Source organism: Entamoeba nuttalli, assembly GCF_000257125.1.
Source record: "Entamoeba nuttalli P19 unplaced genomic scaffold asmbl_10064, whole genome shotgun sequence".
Lineage (NCBI taxonomy): Eukaryota > Evosea > Mastigamoebida > Endamoebidae > Entamoeba > Entamoeba nuttalli.
In genome coordinates, this window is record NW_008579983.1 from 1 (window position 1) to 17,494 (window position 17,494).

At 26.6% G+C, this 17,494-nt stretch overlaps 15 protein-coding genes across 15 annotated transcripts; 8 read left to right on the plus strand and 7 right to left on the minus strand.

Moving 5' to 3' along the window:
- Nucleotides 1-522: 522 nt before the first annotated feature.
- On the plus strand, nt 523-2,064 carry ENU1_210380 (tetratricopeptide repeat-containing protein; the record flags this gene model as incomplete). The annotated part of the gene is made up of 2 exons (XM_008862355.1): nt 523-637; nt 686-2,064. The coding sequence occupies 2 exons, from the start codon at nt 523-525 to the stop codon at nt 2,062-2,064; spliced, it is 1,494 nt and encodes a 497-aa protein (XP_008860577.1).
- Nucleotides 2,065-2,516: 452 nt separating this feature from the next.
- Nucleotides 2,517-3,506, minus strand: ENU1_210390 (Sel1 repeat-containing protein; the record flags this gene model as incomplete). Its single annotated transcript, XM_008862356.1, has 1 exon — nt 2,517-3,506. One exon carries the CDS (start codon nt 3,504-3,506, stop codon nt 2,517-2,519), a length of 990 nt encoding a protein of 329 aa, XP_008860578.1.
- A 133-nt stretch (nt 3,507-3,639) lies between these two features.
- Nucleotides 3,640-3,948, minus strand: ENU1_210400 (hypothetical protein; the record flags this gene model as incomplete). Its single annotated transcript, XM_008862357.1, has 1 exon — nt 3,640-3,948. The coding sequence occupies one exon, from the start codon at nt 3,946-3,948 to the stop codon at nt 3,640-3,642; it is 309 nt and encodes a 102-aa protein (XP_008860579.1).
- Nucleotides 3,949-4,091: 143 nt separating this feature from the next.
- On the plus strand, nt 4,092-4,615 carry ENU1_210410 (hypothetical protein; the record flags this gene model as incomplete). Its single annotated transcript, XM_008862358.1, has 2 exons — nt 4,092-4,228; nt 4,279-4,615. The coding sequence occupies 2 exons, from the start codon at nt 4,092-4,094 to the stop codon at nt 4,613-4,615; spliced, it is 474 nt and encodes a 157-aa protein (XP_008860580.1).
- Nucleotides 4,616-4,714: 99 nt separating this feature from the next.
- ENU1_210420 (DNA replication licensing factor, putative) lies at nt 4,715-7,444 on the minus strand (the record flags this gene model as incomplete). The annotated part of the gene is made up of 2 exons (XM_008862359.1): nt 4,715-4,738; nt 4,823-7,444. 2 exons carry the CDS (start codon nt 7,442-7,444, stop codon nt 4,715-4,717), a joined length of 2,646 nt encoding a protein of 881 aa, XP_008860581.1.
- Nucleotides 7,445-7,714: 270 nt separating this feature from the next.
- ENU1_210430 (Rab family GTPase) lies at nt 7,715-8,379 on the plus strand (the record flags this gene model as incomplete). Its single annotated transcript, XM_008862360.1, has 2 exons — nt 7,715-8,162; nt 8,237-8,379. The coding sequence occupies 2 exons, from the start codon at nt 7,715-7,717 to the stop codon at nt 8,377-8,379; spliced, it is 591 nt and encodes a 196-aa protein (XP_008860582.1).
- Nucleotides 8,380-9,503: 1,124 nt separating this feature from the next.
- ENU1_210440 (hypothetical protein) lies at nt 9,504-10,352 on the minus strand (the record flags this gene model as incomplete). Its single annotated transcript, XM_008862361.1, has 1 exon — nt 9,504-10,352. One exon carries the CDS (start codon nt 10,350-10,352, stop codon nt 9,504-9,506), a length of 849 nt encoding a protein of 282 aa, XP_008860583.1.
- Nucleotides 10,353-10,423: 71 nt separating this feature from the next.
- ENU1_210450 (splicing factor 3a subunit 2, putative) lies at nt 10,424-11,080 on the minus strand (the record flags this gene model as incomplete). Its single annotated transcript, XM_008862362.1, has 1 exon — nt 10,424-11,080. One exon carries the CDS (start codon nt 11,078-11,080, stop codon nt 10,424-10,426), a length of 657 nt encoding a protein of 218 aa, XP_008860584.1.
- A 77-nt stretch (nt 11,081-11,157) lies between these two features.
- On the plus strand, nt 11,158-11,758 carry ENU1_210460 (hypothetical protein; the record flags this gene model as incomplete). Its single annotated transcript, XM_008862363.1, has 2 exons — nt 11,158-11,322; nt 11,378-11,758. 2 exons carry the CDS (start codon nt 11,158-11,160, stop codon nt 11,756-11,758), a joined length of 546 nt encoding a protein of 181 aa, XP_008860585.1.
- Nucleotides 11,759-11,981: 223 nt separating this feature from the next.
- ENU1_210470 (pleckstrin (PH) domain containing family protein) lies at nt 11,982-13,285 on the plus strand (the record flags this gene model as incomplete). The annotated part of the gene is made up of 2 exons (XM_008862364.1): nt 11,982-13,109; nt 13,165-13,285. The coding sequence occupies exons 1-2, from the start codon at nt 12,058-12,060 to the stop codon at nt 13,283-13,285; spliced, it is 1,173 nt and encodes a 390-aa protein (XP_008860586.1). The 5' UTR covers nt 11,982-12,057.
- Nucleotides 13,286-13,380: 95 nt separating this feature from the next.
- On the plus strand, nt 13,381-14,630 carry ENU1_210480 (zinc finger protein, putative; the record flags this gene model as incomplete). The annotated part of the gene is made up of 2 exons (XM_008862365.1): nt 13,381-13,781; nt 13,844-14,630. 2 exons carry the CDS (start codon nt 13,381-13,383, stop codon nt 14,628-14,630), a joined length of 1,188 nt encoding a protein of 395 aa, XP_008860587.1.
- A 350-nt stretch (nt 14,631-14,980) lies between these two features.
- On the plus strand, nt 14,981-15,685 carry ENU1_210490 (Smr domain containing protein; the record flags this gene model as incomplete). The annotated part of the gene is made up of 1 exon (XM_008862366.1): nt 14,981-15,685. The coding sequence occupies one exon, from the start codon at nt 14,981-14,983 to the stop codon at nt 15,683-15,685; it is 705 nt and encodes a 234-aa protein (XP_008860588.1).
- A 282-nt stretch (nt 15,686-15,967) lies between these two features.
- Nucleotides 15,968-16,639, minus strand: ENU1_210500 (Rab family GTPase; the record flags this gene model as incomplete). Its single annotated transcript, XM_008862367.1, has 2 exons — nt 15,968-16,568; nt 16,629-16,639. The coding sequence occupies 2 exons, from the start codon at nt 16,637-16,639 to the stop codon at nt 15,968-15,970; spliced, it is 612 nt and encodes a 203-aa protein (XP_008860589.1).
- A 201-nt stretch (nt 16,640-16,840) lies between these two features.
- ENU1_210510 (hypothetical protein) lies at nt 16,841-17,206 on the plus strand (the record flags this gene model as incomplete). The annotated part of the gene is made up of 1 exon (XM_008862368.1): nt 16,841-17,206. The coding sequence occupies one exon, from the start codon at nt 16,841-16,843 to the stop codon at nt 17,204-17,206; it is 366 nt and encodes a 121-aa protein (XP_008860590.1).
- An 11-nt stretch (nt 17,207-17,217) lies between these two features.
- On the minus strand, nt 17,218-17,481 carry ENU1_210520 (peptidyl-prolyl cis-trans isomerase E, putative; the record flags this gene model as incomplete). Its single annotated transcript, XM_008862369.1, has 1 exon — nt 17,218-17,481. One exon carries the CDS (start codon nt 17,479-17,481, stop codon nt 17,218-17,220), a length of 264 nt encoding a protein of 87 aa, XP_008860591.1.
- Nucleotides 17,482-17,494: the final 13 nt, after the last annotated feature.

Genomic DNA, 17,494 nt, shown 5'->3' on the forward strand with positions numbered 1-17,494 from the left:
TTTTTATTGTTATATTTTTATTAAAAATATTTTAAAAGTTTTTTTAATTATACGGTATTATTATAATCATTCAATTCTAGAAGTTGGTGTATAAATTGTATTATAAACATTTGAAAGAAGTTTTATGGAAAGTTCAAATAGAGAATATTTTTTGATGTTTTTCTTATATTATTGGTTTATTTTAATTCATAAAAGATAAATATGAAAATGTAATATTTTAATACAATTATTTTAGTATAAAACAAACAATACAATATAAAGAAGTAATTTAATTAATTGTTTTAAAGTAATAAATTAATATTTTATATAAATTAATAGTACAAATCAAGAAAAAGAAAAAAGAATAACCTCAATATCAATAGAAAAAGGAACAAAAACTTCACAAAGTTAATAATACAAAAATATTTAAAATATTAAAATCTTTTTGTTATAATTAAGAACAAATTATAAATAAATAATTTTTTTTTTGGTTTTTATTTTATAATAAATCTCAAATGAACTAAAAAAAAATAGAGTATTAGAATGTCATCAATTCCAATTCATCAAACATTTTACTCTCTTGGAAAACAATACATGATGCTAAACAATTATTTATCAGCTCGAATTTATTTTTTATTAGCAGCAAGTTATACAAATTGTTTGTTTTAATAGCTTCAATAAAATAGATGAATAAAATAATGAATAGATAAGAATATTGAGATAATAACAAGTTTATGTGATTCAATGTTACAACTTAATCAGAAAAATCAATCACAATTATTAATTCTTAAATTATTTGGTGTTTCTCATTTAAAATATTTAAATACACCATTTCCTTCTTTAACAACATATCAATTATATATTATTACTAAATGTTTTGAAGATGATTTAGATTCATTACAAGTTATTTCTCAAATGACAAGTACTCCAAGTCCATTAAATTTATTACAACCTACTGAAATTATGCAGACTGCAAATATTTCATTTAGAGTTATTTATTGTCAAAATAATACATCATTAATAAGAAATTACTTAAATAGTGCAATTGAAGATTCATTAAATATTGGATTAATACATATTTTTTTTAAACAAAAGTTAGAAATTTCGTTAGTCCCTCAATCATTAAAGAAAATGATTAATAATTGTTCTCTTCCAGAAGTACGTGAATTATATGAATTATTATTTTCATTATTAACTCGTAATGATGTAGATTTCGTTCAAAGAATTTTATTAATGAAACAAACCAATGCATTACTTGAAAATTCTCAGTTAGTTCAATTAATAGAAACATTGTTTTCTTTTAATAAAAGAAAATATGAAGATGCTTTAGGACATTTAGAAAATTGTTGGTGTTTTAATACAGAAGTCCTACATACATCAATTGATTTTCATCTTAATAATACAATCAATTATAACTTTGATAATCTTAATGAAGAAGATGAATTAACAAAATATAAAATGGGACTTAGAATGGTTCAATTAAAAAAATTAGATAAAGCCATTGAAATATTAAAAGATAGTAAAGAAGTTGAAGGTATTATTGCATGTGGCTATGTTTATAGTTTACAAAAAGAATATCAAAATTCTATTAAATATTTAAATCAAGCATCAGCGTTTGTTCCATTTTGTTTCGAATTGAAATTAGTTATTATTCAACAATTAATTTGTTGTAATAATCTTTCTATAGCTGAAGAAGAATTAAATCAACTTATTGGTATTGTTTCAACTTGGGAACTGTTTTGTACAATTGGCCAATTAAGGTTTTCTCAACACCGTTATGAAGATGCTTTAAAAGCTTATAATACATCTTTAGAAAAACTTGGTAATGATTCTTCTAATTATTTAACTAAAATTATTTATGGAAATATTGCACAATGTTGGAGAAAATTGAATAATTTTGATGCTGCTATTGAAGCATTTAATAAAAGTCTTGGATTTAATGACTTTGTTGCATTATCTGGAATAGGATGGTGTTTCTACATGAGTAAAAATTATATTGAAGCACTAAAGTATTTCCAAAGAGCATTAAGTTTTAAAGAAGATCCTTTATGTAGGAAATTTATTGAAATAATTTCAAATCAATGATTTGTATTGAAACTATTTTGGTTTATAGAGTCTGCAATAATAAACAAAGAATGTTTTTTTTATTTAATTTAATAAAGAATATTTTCATCAATAAAAAGATGTTCTGAAATATAGTATGATAGTATCTTTTTTGTCTTGACTAGTCATTAAGATAAAGTATTATTTTTAATTAATATAAATGAACAATCATTATAACTTATTATTTATATTTTAATTTTAATATATTTCTAGATTAGAGTAAGAGAAGAAATTAAAAATAATTTTTATTTAAGAATATTTATCAATAAATTAGTCAAATTAAAGAATAATTATTGTAAAATTATAGGAATTTCTTATTGTTAATTAAATACTCTTTAATAGTATTAATTATGAAATAAATTTAATTTGTTTTTAATAACTTTTTATTTTATTTGGAATAAATAATAAAAAAAATATATTAAATAAACTATTAGTTATTGTAATTTACTTAAAATCTCTTTTGCTTCCTCACTTCCTAATTCTAATGCTTGTTCAAACCAAATCATTGCCATTTCATGTCCTTCTTCATCATTTTTTTCAAGTAATAATTTTCCTAAACGAACCATTCCATTTTTATCACCATTTTCAGCTGCTTTATTCAAACAATCAAATACCTTTTGTGGTTGGTTTAATTCCTGATAACAATCACTGACTTCAACGTAATCATTAAATCCTTTTGTTAAAGCACTTTCATACCAAAGAGCAGATTTTGATAAATCTTTTTTGACGCCAATACCATTCTTAAATGCACGAGCAATCATTAAACATGCATTTAATCCAATATTTTTATATCCAATAATATCTTCAGTATTATTTTTAAATTCTGATAAAAGTTCTTCACTTCCAGTAAACAACGTTTGGATAGCTACATAATACTTACACTCAATGTCTTCCATATGTTCACGTAAAAATTGAATACTACTTGAGTCATAATTTGCCCGACAAATATCCAGAATTCCTTTTAATTTTTTTAATGTGTCATCAAACTTATATTCAATTAAATCAAAGATACTTTGTGCGTTCTTGAATTCTTTCTTATCAATATAATATTTAATCATATAAATTGATGCATCTTTATTCCCTAATGACACGCACTTTTTCATAAATTCTATTGCTTTATCATTTTGACCTCCTTGTTGTAGCAATTCTATAGCAGCAAGATATAAAGCATCTTGATAATTAGAATCTGCTGCACAGATAAGATATTGCATATTTTTTGTAATTTTATATAAAATAAACATAGCTTCAGGAAGTGGTATTGCTTGTTGAATTAATTTAAGACAATCATCATTAACATGAAGAGTGTCTTTCTTTAAATCATCATTTGAAATCATAGTTTTTGCAAGAACTAAAGAGGCATATGGGTTACCATTATCTGCCTTTGATTTATAAAAATGGAGAAGCTTATCATCAAGTTTCAACATTCACTTAGATTTCTCAGTTCTTTTTTGAGGTTTGAAGGAACAAATTATTAAATAACTTCAATTTAAACTTCACAAAAAAGAAAGAGAAGTGAACAAAAACAAATGAATGACAAAGTTCAGAATTATTTATTACTCATCTTCTCTTTAACAGTACAAATAATATGATAACAATAATACAAATAATAAATAAAATAATCAAAGCAGCCATTGTCATAAGAACTGATATTACAATACAGAATTCGTTTGAGTGTTGTTCTTTAGAATTAAAAGAATCACGCCAATGTGCAATTAATGGAAATGTTTCATTAACATAATCATCACTTGTATCATCTACACTAACAGAACCTAATTGTTTAGATGGATCTTGATTAACAACCATAGGTGATGGTGAAATAGTTGGACTAATTGAATTTATTTGTGAATTTATAAGAGGATCTGTCATTAGAAACTGAACAAAATACTTTTTTCGATAAGAACTGAAAAGAGTTCCAGCAAGGGTGAAAAATTTTTCTTTTTTCCATTATTGGTTTTTCTTTTTCTTTCTTTTTTTCAACTTCAAATCATTAACCAATTGTTATTCTTTTTATGAGTAAGACTAATTCATCAAATTTATCTACTCCTCAAACAACACAAAATATTAAAAATAAACATCCAATATTTAAAGAGTCTACTTCTCCAAGATTTCAAATGATGTCAAGTTCACCATTATTTCAGAATTTAGAGTTTGTTTTAAATTATTTATAGTATAACACATCATTAATTAACTTTATAGATATAATCATATGACTAAAGACTTACAAGAAAAATATGGAACTAGTCTTAAATTTAAAAATAACAAAAATGATAATGAAATAGGAATTAGTGAAGCTCTTAATATTATGGTTACTATGATTGTTTGTGGTTGTGCACTTGGATTTATTGGATATGGATATGGTGGACCTGTTTATGCTGGACTTGGAGGAGCAATTGGAATATTTATTGGTATGATTGTAGATACATTGTTAGTTATTATTTATTCAAATAAATTAAAGCAACCTAAATCTCATTCAAAACATCAACAAATTCAAAATACAGAAAGAAAATCTAATGAACATAAAAAAACTGAATAAATTGATTTATGGGAATTGTCTTTTGTTTATCTATTGTTTATATAAATCATATAAGTTAAATTATAAAGTGTTTTTAAAAGTTTTGTACATAAGAATTATTCAATTCAAATAATTTTGAAATTGCTAATAAATTAATATGTTAATAAATATTGTTATAAATAATAATATGTATTGTTATTAATTAAAATAATAAAATATTAAACAAACTTGTTGTAATTGTTTTGCTTGTTCTGTTTTTTGACAACTTATAAATGATTTTAATGTAATTTTTAATGCAATTTTAACATCTTCTGTTGTTACAACTCCTCGTAAATGAATCTTAGCATGTGCTTCTGAAAGACGATTAATTGCTTCAATTTGACGAGCAGTAACTTGCCCAGTATGATATTTATCACAACATTTTCTCATTTCTATATAAGCTTGTTGAATCATTTGTGATCCAACAGTCCCACTCCATTTAGGATGACAATTTTGACGAGCATAAGCAATATATTTCTTTAATAAAACATGTGAAATGATATTTGTTTTATTAACAATTGGTGCAATTGACTCTCTTTTTTGAGAAGCTTCAGGATGATTTATTGAATGAGACTCAACTACAAATTGTGCTAATTTATAATCTTTTTCATAATCCACAACATCTCTAACAATCATAATAAGATCAAATCGAGAAATAATAGGTTCTGTTAGATTTACATTTTGATTTAAGTTCTTGTTTGGATTATATTTTCCTGTTTTAGGATTTGCTGCTGCAATAACAGAACAACGTGCTTTTAAACTAGTAACAATACCAGCCTTAGAAATAGAAATTGATTGTTGTTCCATTGCTTCATGAATAGATGTTCTGTCTTGATCATCCATTTTATCAAATTCATCAATTAAACATACACCTTCATCAGCAAGAACTAATGCACCTCCTTCCAATGCCCATTCTCCATTCATTGAATCTTTTTTTACAGCTGCAGTTAAACCAACAGCAGTACTTCCTCTTCCTGTAGTAAAAACAGCCCTTGGTGCTAATTTTTGTGAATACTTTAATAATTGTGATTTGGCAGTTCCTGGATCACCAAGTAAAAGTACATTAATGTCACCTCTCGTTCTATGATTTCCTTTATCAACTAAAACCCTTTGTTCTCCACCAAAAAGTGCAAGTGCAATTGCTGCTTTTGAGGCATCATGTCCATATATTGCTGGTGCAATTGAATTAATAATGATTTGAAAGATTTGTGGGTTGTTTGCTAATCTTCTAATTTCTTGTTCTTCTTCATGAGTTATTGTTGTTGAAATAACATCACCACTTCTTTTTTCTATAGTATTTGCTTCAATAACTGTACAAAATACTGGAAATCCAAAATTACGATTAAGTCCTGTTTCATAGTTATGGACATACATTCCAGTTATATCAATTTCTTCTCCTGGTTGTGCTTTATCAATAAGATCACCTAATAAAATAACGTCCTTTGTACGAGGGACATTTCCAGCAGAAACACTATTAGGTGGTTCTTGTATTGTAATCTTTTGATAATTTTGATAAATTGTGTTCTGTACATCAATACTAAAAGGTCCTTTTGATTGACAAACAGTGCATACTTGAAGTTGTGGAACTTTATTCATTTCTTTATTAATAAAATATGGTCCTAATCGTGCTTGACATACTGAACAAATATATTTCACTGCTTTTAACTGTGGAAAAATTGCAGTGACTCGGGTTACTATTCCAACAACACGAATTAAAGTATTAATATGACAATGTCTTAAGTCCCTAATTGCTATTCTTGTAGTATAATCAACAATACGAACATTAACTTGTTTTCTAATATCTTTATAATCTGGATATAATAGGAGTGTGGCTTGTGTTGCAGCTTCTGAAAAAATTGGTATTACACTTGATGGACATAATACAATCCATTGAGCTAATAACTTTGATGACTTTGCTAGATGTAGAAAACTAACATCCAAACTTCCTGAATTTCTACTTACCATTTTTCTAATTGATAAAATATAAACAACATTCTTTGATGTCTCTGTTTCTGTGTAATATAATAAAAAATTCTTTAATGTTTCTACTAACAAATCATGAACATCTTCTTTTAAAATAGCATCCTTAATATGTTCTTTAGTATACATTTGTAATTTACTTTCAGCTTCACTCATCATCATTTGTAATTGTTCAATTGGCATTTTTTCTATTTCTCGTTGCTTAAATCGTTCTTTTACTTCTTCTTCATTTAATCCAAATTGTGGAATGACAATATCAGTGTCTTGTCTCATTGTTAATTTTTCAATTTCACTCCTTCTTCTATGTTGTTGTTCAACAAGTAAATTAAATTCTTCAATACTTGAATCTTCTTCATCAATAACTTTCCTCATTAGTGCATTTCTTCTATCAATTTCTTCATCTGCTTTTCTTCGAGCCTCAATTTCATCAACACCTTCATTATGTTCAATCTCATTGTTAATCAAATTAGGATCATCATATTCACTTTCTTCACTTCTTTCATAGTCTTCATCCATTAATTTAGGATTAAATAAATCTTCTCCTTCATCATCAGATGACTCTGTTTCATTAAGTTCATTCACTCCTTTTGCTATACCAATTTCTTTTTCATACTCTCTATCTTCTAATTCTTCTTCCTCTATACCATCATTTGGTCTCACATCTAAATCATCTTCCTGATGTTCATCTGTTTCATATTCATGATGTGTTTTATTATTATCATCACTTTCTTGTAATATTTGATCAATCATACTGTCATTTAATTCTTCTTCACTATGAGCTTCTTTTTGTGTTGTAAGATGGTCTTTATGAGGATCAGCTGAATCTGTCATTCCTTAGTATATTCACATTAATAAGTTCTTTTTCAATGAATTAAAAACACATTCTCCTTTTAAGTATTTTTGTTATAGAAATTTACATTTTTGTTTTTACAAATTAATAAAAAATAATTTTGAAAGAAAAAACGAATAAGAAGAATTCTTAAAATAAAATTAAAGAAATTAATAGAAGTTGTAGAAACATCTTTTTTATAGAAAAAAAAAAAAGAAAAAATAACTTGTGAAAAATGACTATCTGAACTAAAAAAATAAAAGAGTTTCAAGATGACCCAAGACGCGGTCAAACTATGTATTATTGGTGATTCAGGTGTTGGAAAAACTTGTATCTCAAGTAGACTTGTTGATGGAACATTTAAATCAGACGAAAAATCAACTATTGGTGCTTCATTTGTAACTACAAATATTGAAAATAGTAAAATAGTTATTTGGGATACTGCTGGTCAAGAGAAATATAGATCTATGGTTGGTATGTATTATCGTGGTGCTTCAGGAGCAATTATTGTTTATGATATTACAAGTAGAGCAACATTTGTTGATTTAGATGCTTGGCATGCTGATTTAATGAAGACTGCAACTGATGATATTGTTCTTTGTATTGTTGGTAATAAATCTGATTTAGAAGCATCAAGGCAAGTAAGTACTGATGAAGGAAAAGAGTTTGCTTCAAAGAAAAATGCTATGTTTTATGAAGTTTCAGCAATGAATGGAAAAAGTTTGTCTTTTTTATTTGTTTTTTTTAAATGTTTTTATTAAAAAACATAATATTTTCATGTATTTATTCTTTAGATGTTACTGAACTTTTCACTGAAATTACAAGAAAAATTAAATCTTCACAACCACAAAAACCACAAGGAGGACTTTCTTCTTCTGATAATATAAACGTTGCTACAGTATCTACACAACCAACAAAAAAGAAAGGATTCTGTTAAAACATTAATTTTTTTTCTTTTCATTTTTTTATTCTCTTTGTTTTATTTTATATATCTTTTTTTTTTATTGCTGTGAGAATTAATTGTATCGGTTGTTTGGTTTTTTTATAAATGAAGATTCTATGAGAAATCAAATTCTTTTTTCCTTTATTTTAAAATTATTTTCTTTATAAACATTGTAAATGACAGTTAACTGATTAATAGGTACATGTAGTTTTACGTCTCAATAAACGAATTAATGGATTAAAAAATATTATCCATCATTCGACTAATAAATTTATTGATATTTAGTTTAATTGACTGTAACTCATAAAAAAGAGTGATAAAATAGATACTATCAATAATTCTTTATTATATTAATGTAAAAGTGAAATAATTTATTAAAAACTAAACTGGTATTGATTTAGAAGAAAATAGTTTTCCTTTATTTGAGTTTTTAATATAATTAAATAAACAAAAAAGGATCAAATTCTATATAAAATATGTTTTTTTTAAGAAAAGAATAAGAACTAACCTAATATCAACAACAACTACTACACAAATTAATGGTTAAATCAATTCATTATTTTCTTTTTTAATATTATTATGATAAAAAAATGAGTTTATAAATATTAAATTTTAACAGAATAAACAATTTTTCTCGTTTTATTGAATGATTTTATTTTTAAACTTAAAGATATTTTTTTTTCCAATTATGGAAAAGGACATTTCGATCTTTCTAAAAAAGAAAATTGATAGATATATGAATCTATGAATATTAAAACTCTTAAAATTACTCCCTTCTTAGAATGAATTTTAATGACAATGATATAAAAATAAAATTGAATGAAATTATGATGTTTATTATTGATTTTTTATTCAACTTTTATTAAAAAATCAAAATTATCATTACTTGTTAATTTGTGTCTAAAGTAATTTAATAACTCTTCATAAATAGAAAATTAAAGATAAAATAAGTAAATTCAAAATTTTATTCATAACTTTAGTCTTAAAAAATAGTGAGGTAATATTATTAAATAAAACAATTAGTGTATTTTGATAATTAATATTTCTATCTCTTAACACTAGTTCTATGCATTATTATTATAATTATTTAATTCTACTCTTTACACTTTATTTAAATTTTACAAATCACTTTCATAAGAAGTTTTACTTGAACTATCATTGTTATCATTACATGTTAACGAATCATCCTGACCCTTTTGTTCTTCTTCATTTGTATGTAGATTTTGAATTTCATCTTCTTTTTCTTCTTGGTTTTGTTCATCACTGTCATAAAAGCTTTGACTATTAAACCCTTTATTTTCATCTTCATCATTTTGATTTGACGTATATTCTTTTTCATCTTCCTCGTTTTGACTTGAAATAAGTTGATTGTCATTATCCTGTTCTTGACTTGAAGTATATTCCTTTTCGTCTTCATTTTCTTTATTTGAAGCAGATTTTTTTTCATCTTCTTGACTAATAACCTCATCTTTTTTACCTTTTTTCATTATAATTACTTCTTCACTTGATGACTCTTTCCAAACATTATCATCATACCCATAATATTCTAATATTTTTATTGTTTTATTTTCTTTTTCACCTACTTTTATTCCATTTGTACCAAGAATAAATTCATTCTTGAATCTAACAGTGTCTCCTTTTTTTAATGGAAGTGCTTTTGAAGGTTTCTCTTGTTGAACACTGACTTGTACCAATTCAGGAGGTAATCTAAAAGGGATAACTTCTTCACTTTTTTCCTCTTCTTCCTTCTGTTCTTTAAGTCTTTGATATTTTTCTTTAATCCTTTGTTTTTTCTTTTTTTCTTCTTCTTTTTCCTGGTCATTTTTTCTAGTAATTATTTCCTCACTGTCAGAATTATCCAATTCATCTCTCCATTCATAGTAAATTCTCTGTTCATTAACTACATCTTCATTACTTTGTTTTCTTTTTCTACCACCACTGACTTCACGTTTATATGACTTACTCATTTTATCTTCTTAGTTTTAACATATAAAACCAAAACCCCAGTCAAATTAAGAAACCTATTCATCATTTTAATTCAATTTAAAACAAAATTAATTTTTAGATAATACGTGTGAGTTGAAACTTCCCATCGTTCTTCTCCATATTTTCCAGTTGTTTCATCTAGTTCAACTTCCATATTTGGTATTTTAAATGCAATAGACTGATATGGCTCTGCTGCTATTATCAAATATTGATAATTATTATCTGGTGGTTCAACATGTTGTTCAAAAGCTCCCATAATTTTAAATAAAGGAATAACACCATTAGCTATGTCCGGCAAATTGACAGTAATTGCAAGTGATTTTTGATGAGTTGCTGAGTCAATTTGTTTAGTAATAGAAAACCCAGGAGTTCCAATTTTTTTAAAATACTTAATTGGTACTTTAGGTATAGCAGTGTTATTTTCTTGAACATCATGCATTTTCATTTCTTTTAATTCTCTTGCACGAAGATTTTGTTGGTGCCGTTTTCCTTGAGTGTGTGCTAAATAATTTGCTTCTGTAAGGTGTGTTGTTAAACATAATTTACATTGATATGTACCAACATGTGTTTTATAGAAGTATGGGTCTTTACTTAAATCAATTCTTTCAAGAGCAAGTTGTTTTAATCTTTCTTTTCTTGCAGCAGCAGTTTCAGCGAGTGTTGCTAGTCCACCACTTCCAGGTTTACTTCCATGTTCTCTTCCAAACATATTAACAATTATTCATTCTATTTTTTTTTAATTTTTTATTTTTTTCTAAAGTTCTATTAAATCATTTTATCATATTTATGTCAGAATCTTATCTCATTCATCGAAATATATCAATTTATGGTATCTTATTTATTCTTTTTTTTTCTTTTATTCATTCAGACATAGAATTAAACTTTATAGATAATATTTATGAAATTGAAACCTTTCAAAAAAAACAAGAAAAATTAGATATTGTTCTTATAGTTTGTTATCACTATTTGATTAGTTGTTATCTTATAATGTAATTCAATTATACAGAAAGTATTAACCATTCTTGGAGTAGTTATTTTAATATTTAAAGTAATAGACATAATCGTTATATTATTTCCACTTCCAATTTCAAATTATGCAAGAATAATACATAATTGTGTCTCAATTATTTTTATAATTCCTTCATTTTATCTTTGGCCTCATAAAGAAAGATATTACTTTGAACAATACTGTAAACCAAAATATATATTAGTCCCACTTATCGTAATGTTTGGTATTTGTATTTTATATGTTTCGATGTTAACATCAATTTATTTGTATGGAATAAATATCATTTATGAAATCATCATAGCGTATTGTATTGATGACATTAATGACTCTTACAAATATGTAAAACAATTTCTTGACAACTCAGTTTATCAAAACTAGAAGAAATCTTTTCATTAAAACAATCTCGGAAAAATTAAAGCAAAAAGACATTAAAAATAAATTCTGAGACTCATAGATTTATTTTTAGATTTTGTGATATTCTTTTCACTTTTTTTCATTTAATGTGATTTTGTAAAAAGATAGAAAGTTCTACAAAGTAGTAAAGTTTATTCATTTTAATAATAAGATCTCTAAACTGACGGGGAAAAATAATAAAAAAATGAAAAAAAAAGAAATGTATCGTTGTTTCTATTTTTTTAAAGAAGAAGATTGAAGATGTTTGTGGATCTCAAATTTCAATGAGTGATCATCCAAACTTTGCAAAGCTTAAAAAAACTCAAGTAGGTCAGTTAAAACCATCAGTAAAAGAGGGGTATCTTGTTAAAAAAGGTGCAGACTTTCATACCTGGAAAAAAAGATGGTTTGTTATGAAAGATCAATATATTTGGTATTTCCCTAAAAACACTGGAAGCGCTCAACCAAAAGGTGTTATTGAATTAGATGGTAATTCTTCTGCTGTTCTTGTTCTTGATCAAAAAAAACCAACAATTGTTATTAAATCAGTTCATAGAACTCAAGAAATTAATGCCGATACTGTTGAAGATGCTAAGTCATGGGTTGATGCTATAAATAACCATGTTAAAACACTCGGACCACAAACTACACCACAAAGTAGTTCTCAATCTCAAACACAAGTTCAACAACCAGTAAACACTGCACCAGTTCAAATGTCAACAGAAGCAGAAAGTACATCAGTTCCATTACCATGGGCTCAAGTTCAACAAAGAATTCAAGCAGAAGAAGGACATTGGGATCCAGCTAAAATTAAAGAATTTATGGTTACATTGGGTAAAGTTACTTGTGACCAATATTTATATGCAATTATGAATATGGTTCTTTCAAATTGGCAAGATGATGCTATTGCTGCATTTTGGTGGGATGATTTTTGTGATGGAGATTTGGAAGATCTTGAAACTGTTGTTGCAGGACTTCAAGGAGACTCAACAGTTGCAATTGGAAGTGATGGTAAAAATCTTCCACCAAATGAAACAGTTTTTGTTTTAGGAAGAGATGAAAATGGAGCAAAACGACTTGCTAATATTTATCAATGGGTTGTTAAACGTGAAGAATTCAATTGGAGTGAAGTTACAAGATGTGTATTAAGTGCAATTGGTAATTGGGGATTAAAAACAAGTGAGCCATTTTTTGAAGTGTTTGTTAATGAAATAGTTAAAAATTGGAGCGCTTCAGAAATAGCTGCGTTTGTTAGTTATATTGCTACATATGCAAAGAAAAATGAAGATGTTGCTTGGGAAAATTGGCCACCACATGTTGTTACTTTCTTTAAAAAGTTTGTGATTTTAATGAGTAAATTTTTAAATAAAAAGATTATTAACATCATATAGAATGTCTGCTGATTGGGATGCTGAAAAGAAAAAATCATTTTTGAACATTGTTACTGTGATGTGGGATTGGCCAAAAGAGAGTATTCAAAGACTTAATAATGTTTTGCATGACACAGAATAAAACAGTGCATTTCTTTAATTTTTAAAGAATTTGTTTTTTTTTTGTTTTCTTTCTTCATTAATTTTTTTGAAGAAACTTAAAAAAAGGAATTTGATATGACTTACAGTAGATGTGGTATTGTTGCTCTAACTGAAAGAAAATCTCGATTTCTTGAAATACAAACTGATAGAACTTCATATCTTCTTGGAGATGTTGTACTTGTTACTATTAATGCTAAAATGGATCATATGCCAAGATATGAAAGTGTTGTACTCTTAGTTTCTTGTGTTGGAACAATAAGTAGAACATTTACTGATGTTAAAATGCCTCCAAACCCAAAGGTATTATCAAAAACATATTTTGAAATGAAAAATGAATTTATGAATCAAAATTTCCCGTTGTCATATAGTTTTTCATTACCTGGAACATCTCCTTTCACTGGTGAAGAAAGTTCATTTGTATTATCAAATTCTATTACTTCTCAAATCTTTAAGATTAATGCAATGCACTCTTATCGGTTTGTTTTGATAATTCCTTCTTAAATTATTTCTTTACAAAAATACAAAATAATAAATTTAGTATTGATTTATTTGTTAAACAAGAAGGAAAAATCTATTTGGCTGAGCAGAAGGATATTGTTGTTAGAAGAACTTTCCAACAAATACAACCTTCTCCTTCTTGGAACTTTGAAATAGATAATTTTAAAATTAAAATTGCATTAGATAAACCTTCTTACTATCCTCAAGAAAATGGGTTTTTGTTATTTGAAGTTAACAGTAAAGTTCAACGTTCAACCTCAATTCCTAAAATCAGTTTCAATCAAACATTAATTTTTAACTTTGATGACCAACAAATTGTTGTCAAAAAACAAATTATTCCTCAAATGTCATTACCAGCATTTCAACCATATTATTATGGTAAACGTCCTCTCCTTTTTAAAATCCCTGAAGGTCTTCCTCCTTCACACTCAACACCATTGTTTAAAGTAGAATATTCATTCGATATTAATATTGATCTTTTCTATGAAGGAGGAACTCAAACCCCATTAAAAGTAGTATTAAAATCTACAATATTAGCACCACCTAATTTATGTGGTGCTTGTGTATTTATGCCTCTCATTACTAATGACTTTAATCCTCCAAGTGAAAGTATTTTAAGACCTTTTTGGCAAGAAGACAAATCAACTGATACATGTGGGATATGTGGAGCAAGTTTTGGTCTAATTACTCGTCGACATCATTGCCGAAGATGTGGAAAAGTATTTTGTGGAAGTTGTTGTGTTGATAGTGTATTGATGAAAGACCTTGGTTTTGATAGACCAGAACGTGTTTGTAAAAGTTGTTTCAAGTTAATTCAGTCAAATTAATATTTATATTTGTTATATATATCATCAACTTTCATATAATATTTTTTATTAGTATTATTAGAACAAGAATGAATGGACAACAGACTAAAAATAGTGTTTCTTTTTTGGGTTGTATTTTTAGGAAAAATTTCACGCAATTACAATACAAAAGAACAGAGAGTGAGACAAACGAATAGAAAGGAAAGTGACTTAGGAAAAATTTAATGAAAAAAAAATTAGAAAAGCCAAAAATACATTCAAAAAAAATAGAAAAGAATAAAAGCCAAAAAAAGACATTAAAAGTCTATTTTTTCCCCAACTAGGAATTATTTAAGGGTTATAAGGTCTAAAATTTTTTAGTTAAATAAGCTATGGGTTGCTTCGGATCAAAACCAAAGAAAGAAAATAGTGGAAATAATAAACCAAAGGCAGAGAAGAAAACTGAAACTGAATTGAAACAAGTCGATAATAAACCAAAAGACCAAAAAGTAGATACTAAAACAACTAACAATAATAAACCAGCAGAAGGAACCCATGTTCCTAAACCAAAAGGAGATGCACCAGTTATTGAAGATAGACCAAATGGAAAGAAAGAAGTTGTATCAGGTGATAAGAGTATTCTTCTTGATGAAATCTATAAAAAACATTATGCTAATGTTGATAAGGCTCATGATGAAGTTGAAGAAGCAAAACAAGCATGGTTGGCTGCTAAAGAAAAGAAAGATCCAAATACTCAAAAATTAAATCAAGTCTTCCAAGACAAAAAAGCTAACTTTGAAAAAGTTAAAGAACAAGCTCATCGTGCTGCTTTTAAAGAAGTTCAAATTTATATGGTTGATGAAGATGCTATTGATTTACATGGACTTCAAATTGAAGGAGCAATTATGATGATGAAAGAAGAAGTTGCAGCCAGAAGAAAAGCTGGAAAGAAAATATTAAAAATTCAATGTGGAATGGGACATCATAACACTGTTGGATATTCTAAGATTAAAGAAGAAGTTGTAAAACAACTTAAAGATATGGGTGAAAAGTTTACTGAAGACAAAGATCACGGATTCGTTAATGTTGAACTTTAATTGTAGAAGTGGTAATTTTATTCATTTAAAATATTTATAATAATATTATTTTTAGATAAATAAATATGACAATAAAAAAGAATATTAGGAAAATAAAGCTGTTATTTAATTATTCTATTTTAACTCTCACATATTTAACTTCATAAGCCGGATTTTAGTTGCCCTTTTTTTTGAAATGTTTTGTAACACTATTTTTTATAATTATAAGTAACACAAATTTAGTTACGTAATAAGATTGTTTCAATGAAATATGAATCACAAAAAAAATTAAAACAAATTCACTTAGAAAAGATAACATTTTGATTTTTTTGGCTCTTTTTTATTTTCTAATGGAACAGAATCAGTATCATCTACTGCACAGGTCTCTGCAACTTCAAGAGCCATACACTTTAATGCCTCTTTACATCCATCACCAGTTTTAGCTGAACAAACAAAATAACTCTTATATGACTTATCATTCACAAACTCATCTGCTTCTTCTTTAGGAGTTTTAGAATCTCCTAAGTCACTTTTATTTCCAATAAGAACAACTACACATTTTGGAGAAGCATAATAAGTAATGTCCCTTGCCCAGTTTGTTAAATTTTTAAATGAGGTTTCATCAGTTAGGTCAAATACTAAAAAGATACCACACGACTTTCTATAAAATGAAGAAGTTAATATTCTAAACCTTTCTTGACCAGCAGTGTCATAAATCTCTAGTTTAATATTTTTCATTTTCGTTGATTCAGGAATATCAACATCAATTACTTTAAAGTTTGTAGAAGTAGAAGGTTCTTGGTCATCAAATTTGTCTTCAGTGAAACGGGTTAATAAACAAGTTTTACCGACACCAGCTTCACCAATCACAAGTATTTTAAAGTTAGTGGGAGAAGAATTTGTGCTGGAAAGTGAATAAAAGGGCTATCATTAAATATCTTTAAAAGAAAAGAAAACAACATACTCGTATTGCATCAAACTGAGAGAACTTAGATTTCTCTTTTTTCCTTGTCTTTTTAGATTTTTCTTCTTGTTGATTATTTGAGATTGTTAGATTTTTTTCTCTTTTAATACTTATTTTATTCTTAGAATAATTGGATTAATTATGAAACGACCTTTCAGCTCTAATTAAGAAAATAAGAGGAATCTTACAATTATTTAGATTATCTCATCAAAATGTCCGATAGCAAAGAAAGTGTTATCTTGAATGTTGTGCCTGACGAAGCATCTGAAAAACTACCCAAATTACCTACCTCACAACAGAAAGAGAGAATTAAAAATGCTAAGAAACAAACAAAAAACTCAAAAAAGAAAGTAAAAGAAGTAAAGAAACAGCAAAAACAAGAAATCAAGAAGGCTAAAAAAGATATGAAGGAAACCAAAAAGGTAGAGAAAGAGACAAAGAAGTTAGCCAAAAAAGAGTTGAAGGATGAAAAGAAAATGACTAAGGGATTAGTTAAAGCTGACAAAAAAGAAGCTAAAATTACTTCTAAAGCCATTAAAGACGTTAAACAAAATGCAAAAAAAGCCGACCTCAATTGAATTATTCCTTTTCAAATCTCATTTTCTTTATTTCTCGAAGAAGAAACAGTTAGTGTTTTGCCAAAAAGTTCGGCTTTGTTCATATTTAATATTGCTTGGCTAGCATCTTCCTCATCTTCAAAAACAACAAATCCATATCCTTTATTTAGTTTTCCATTATCTTTTGGGAGTTGTATATCAGTAATTTCTCCAAACGGTAAAAAAACTTCATATAATAATTGTTCATCAACAAAATCACCTAACCCACTTACATATATTCTTTTTTGTGTTTGCATTTGAAATACCAGT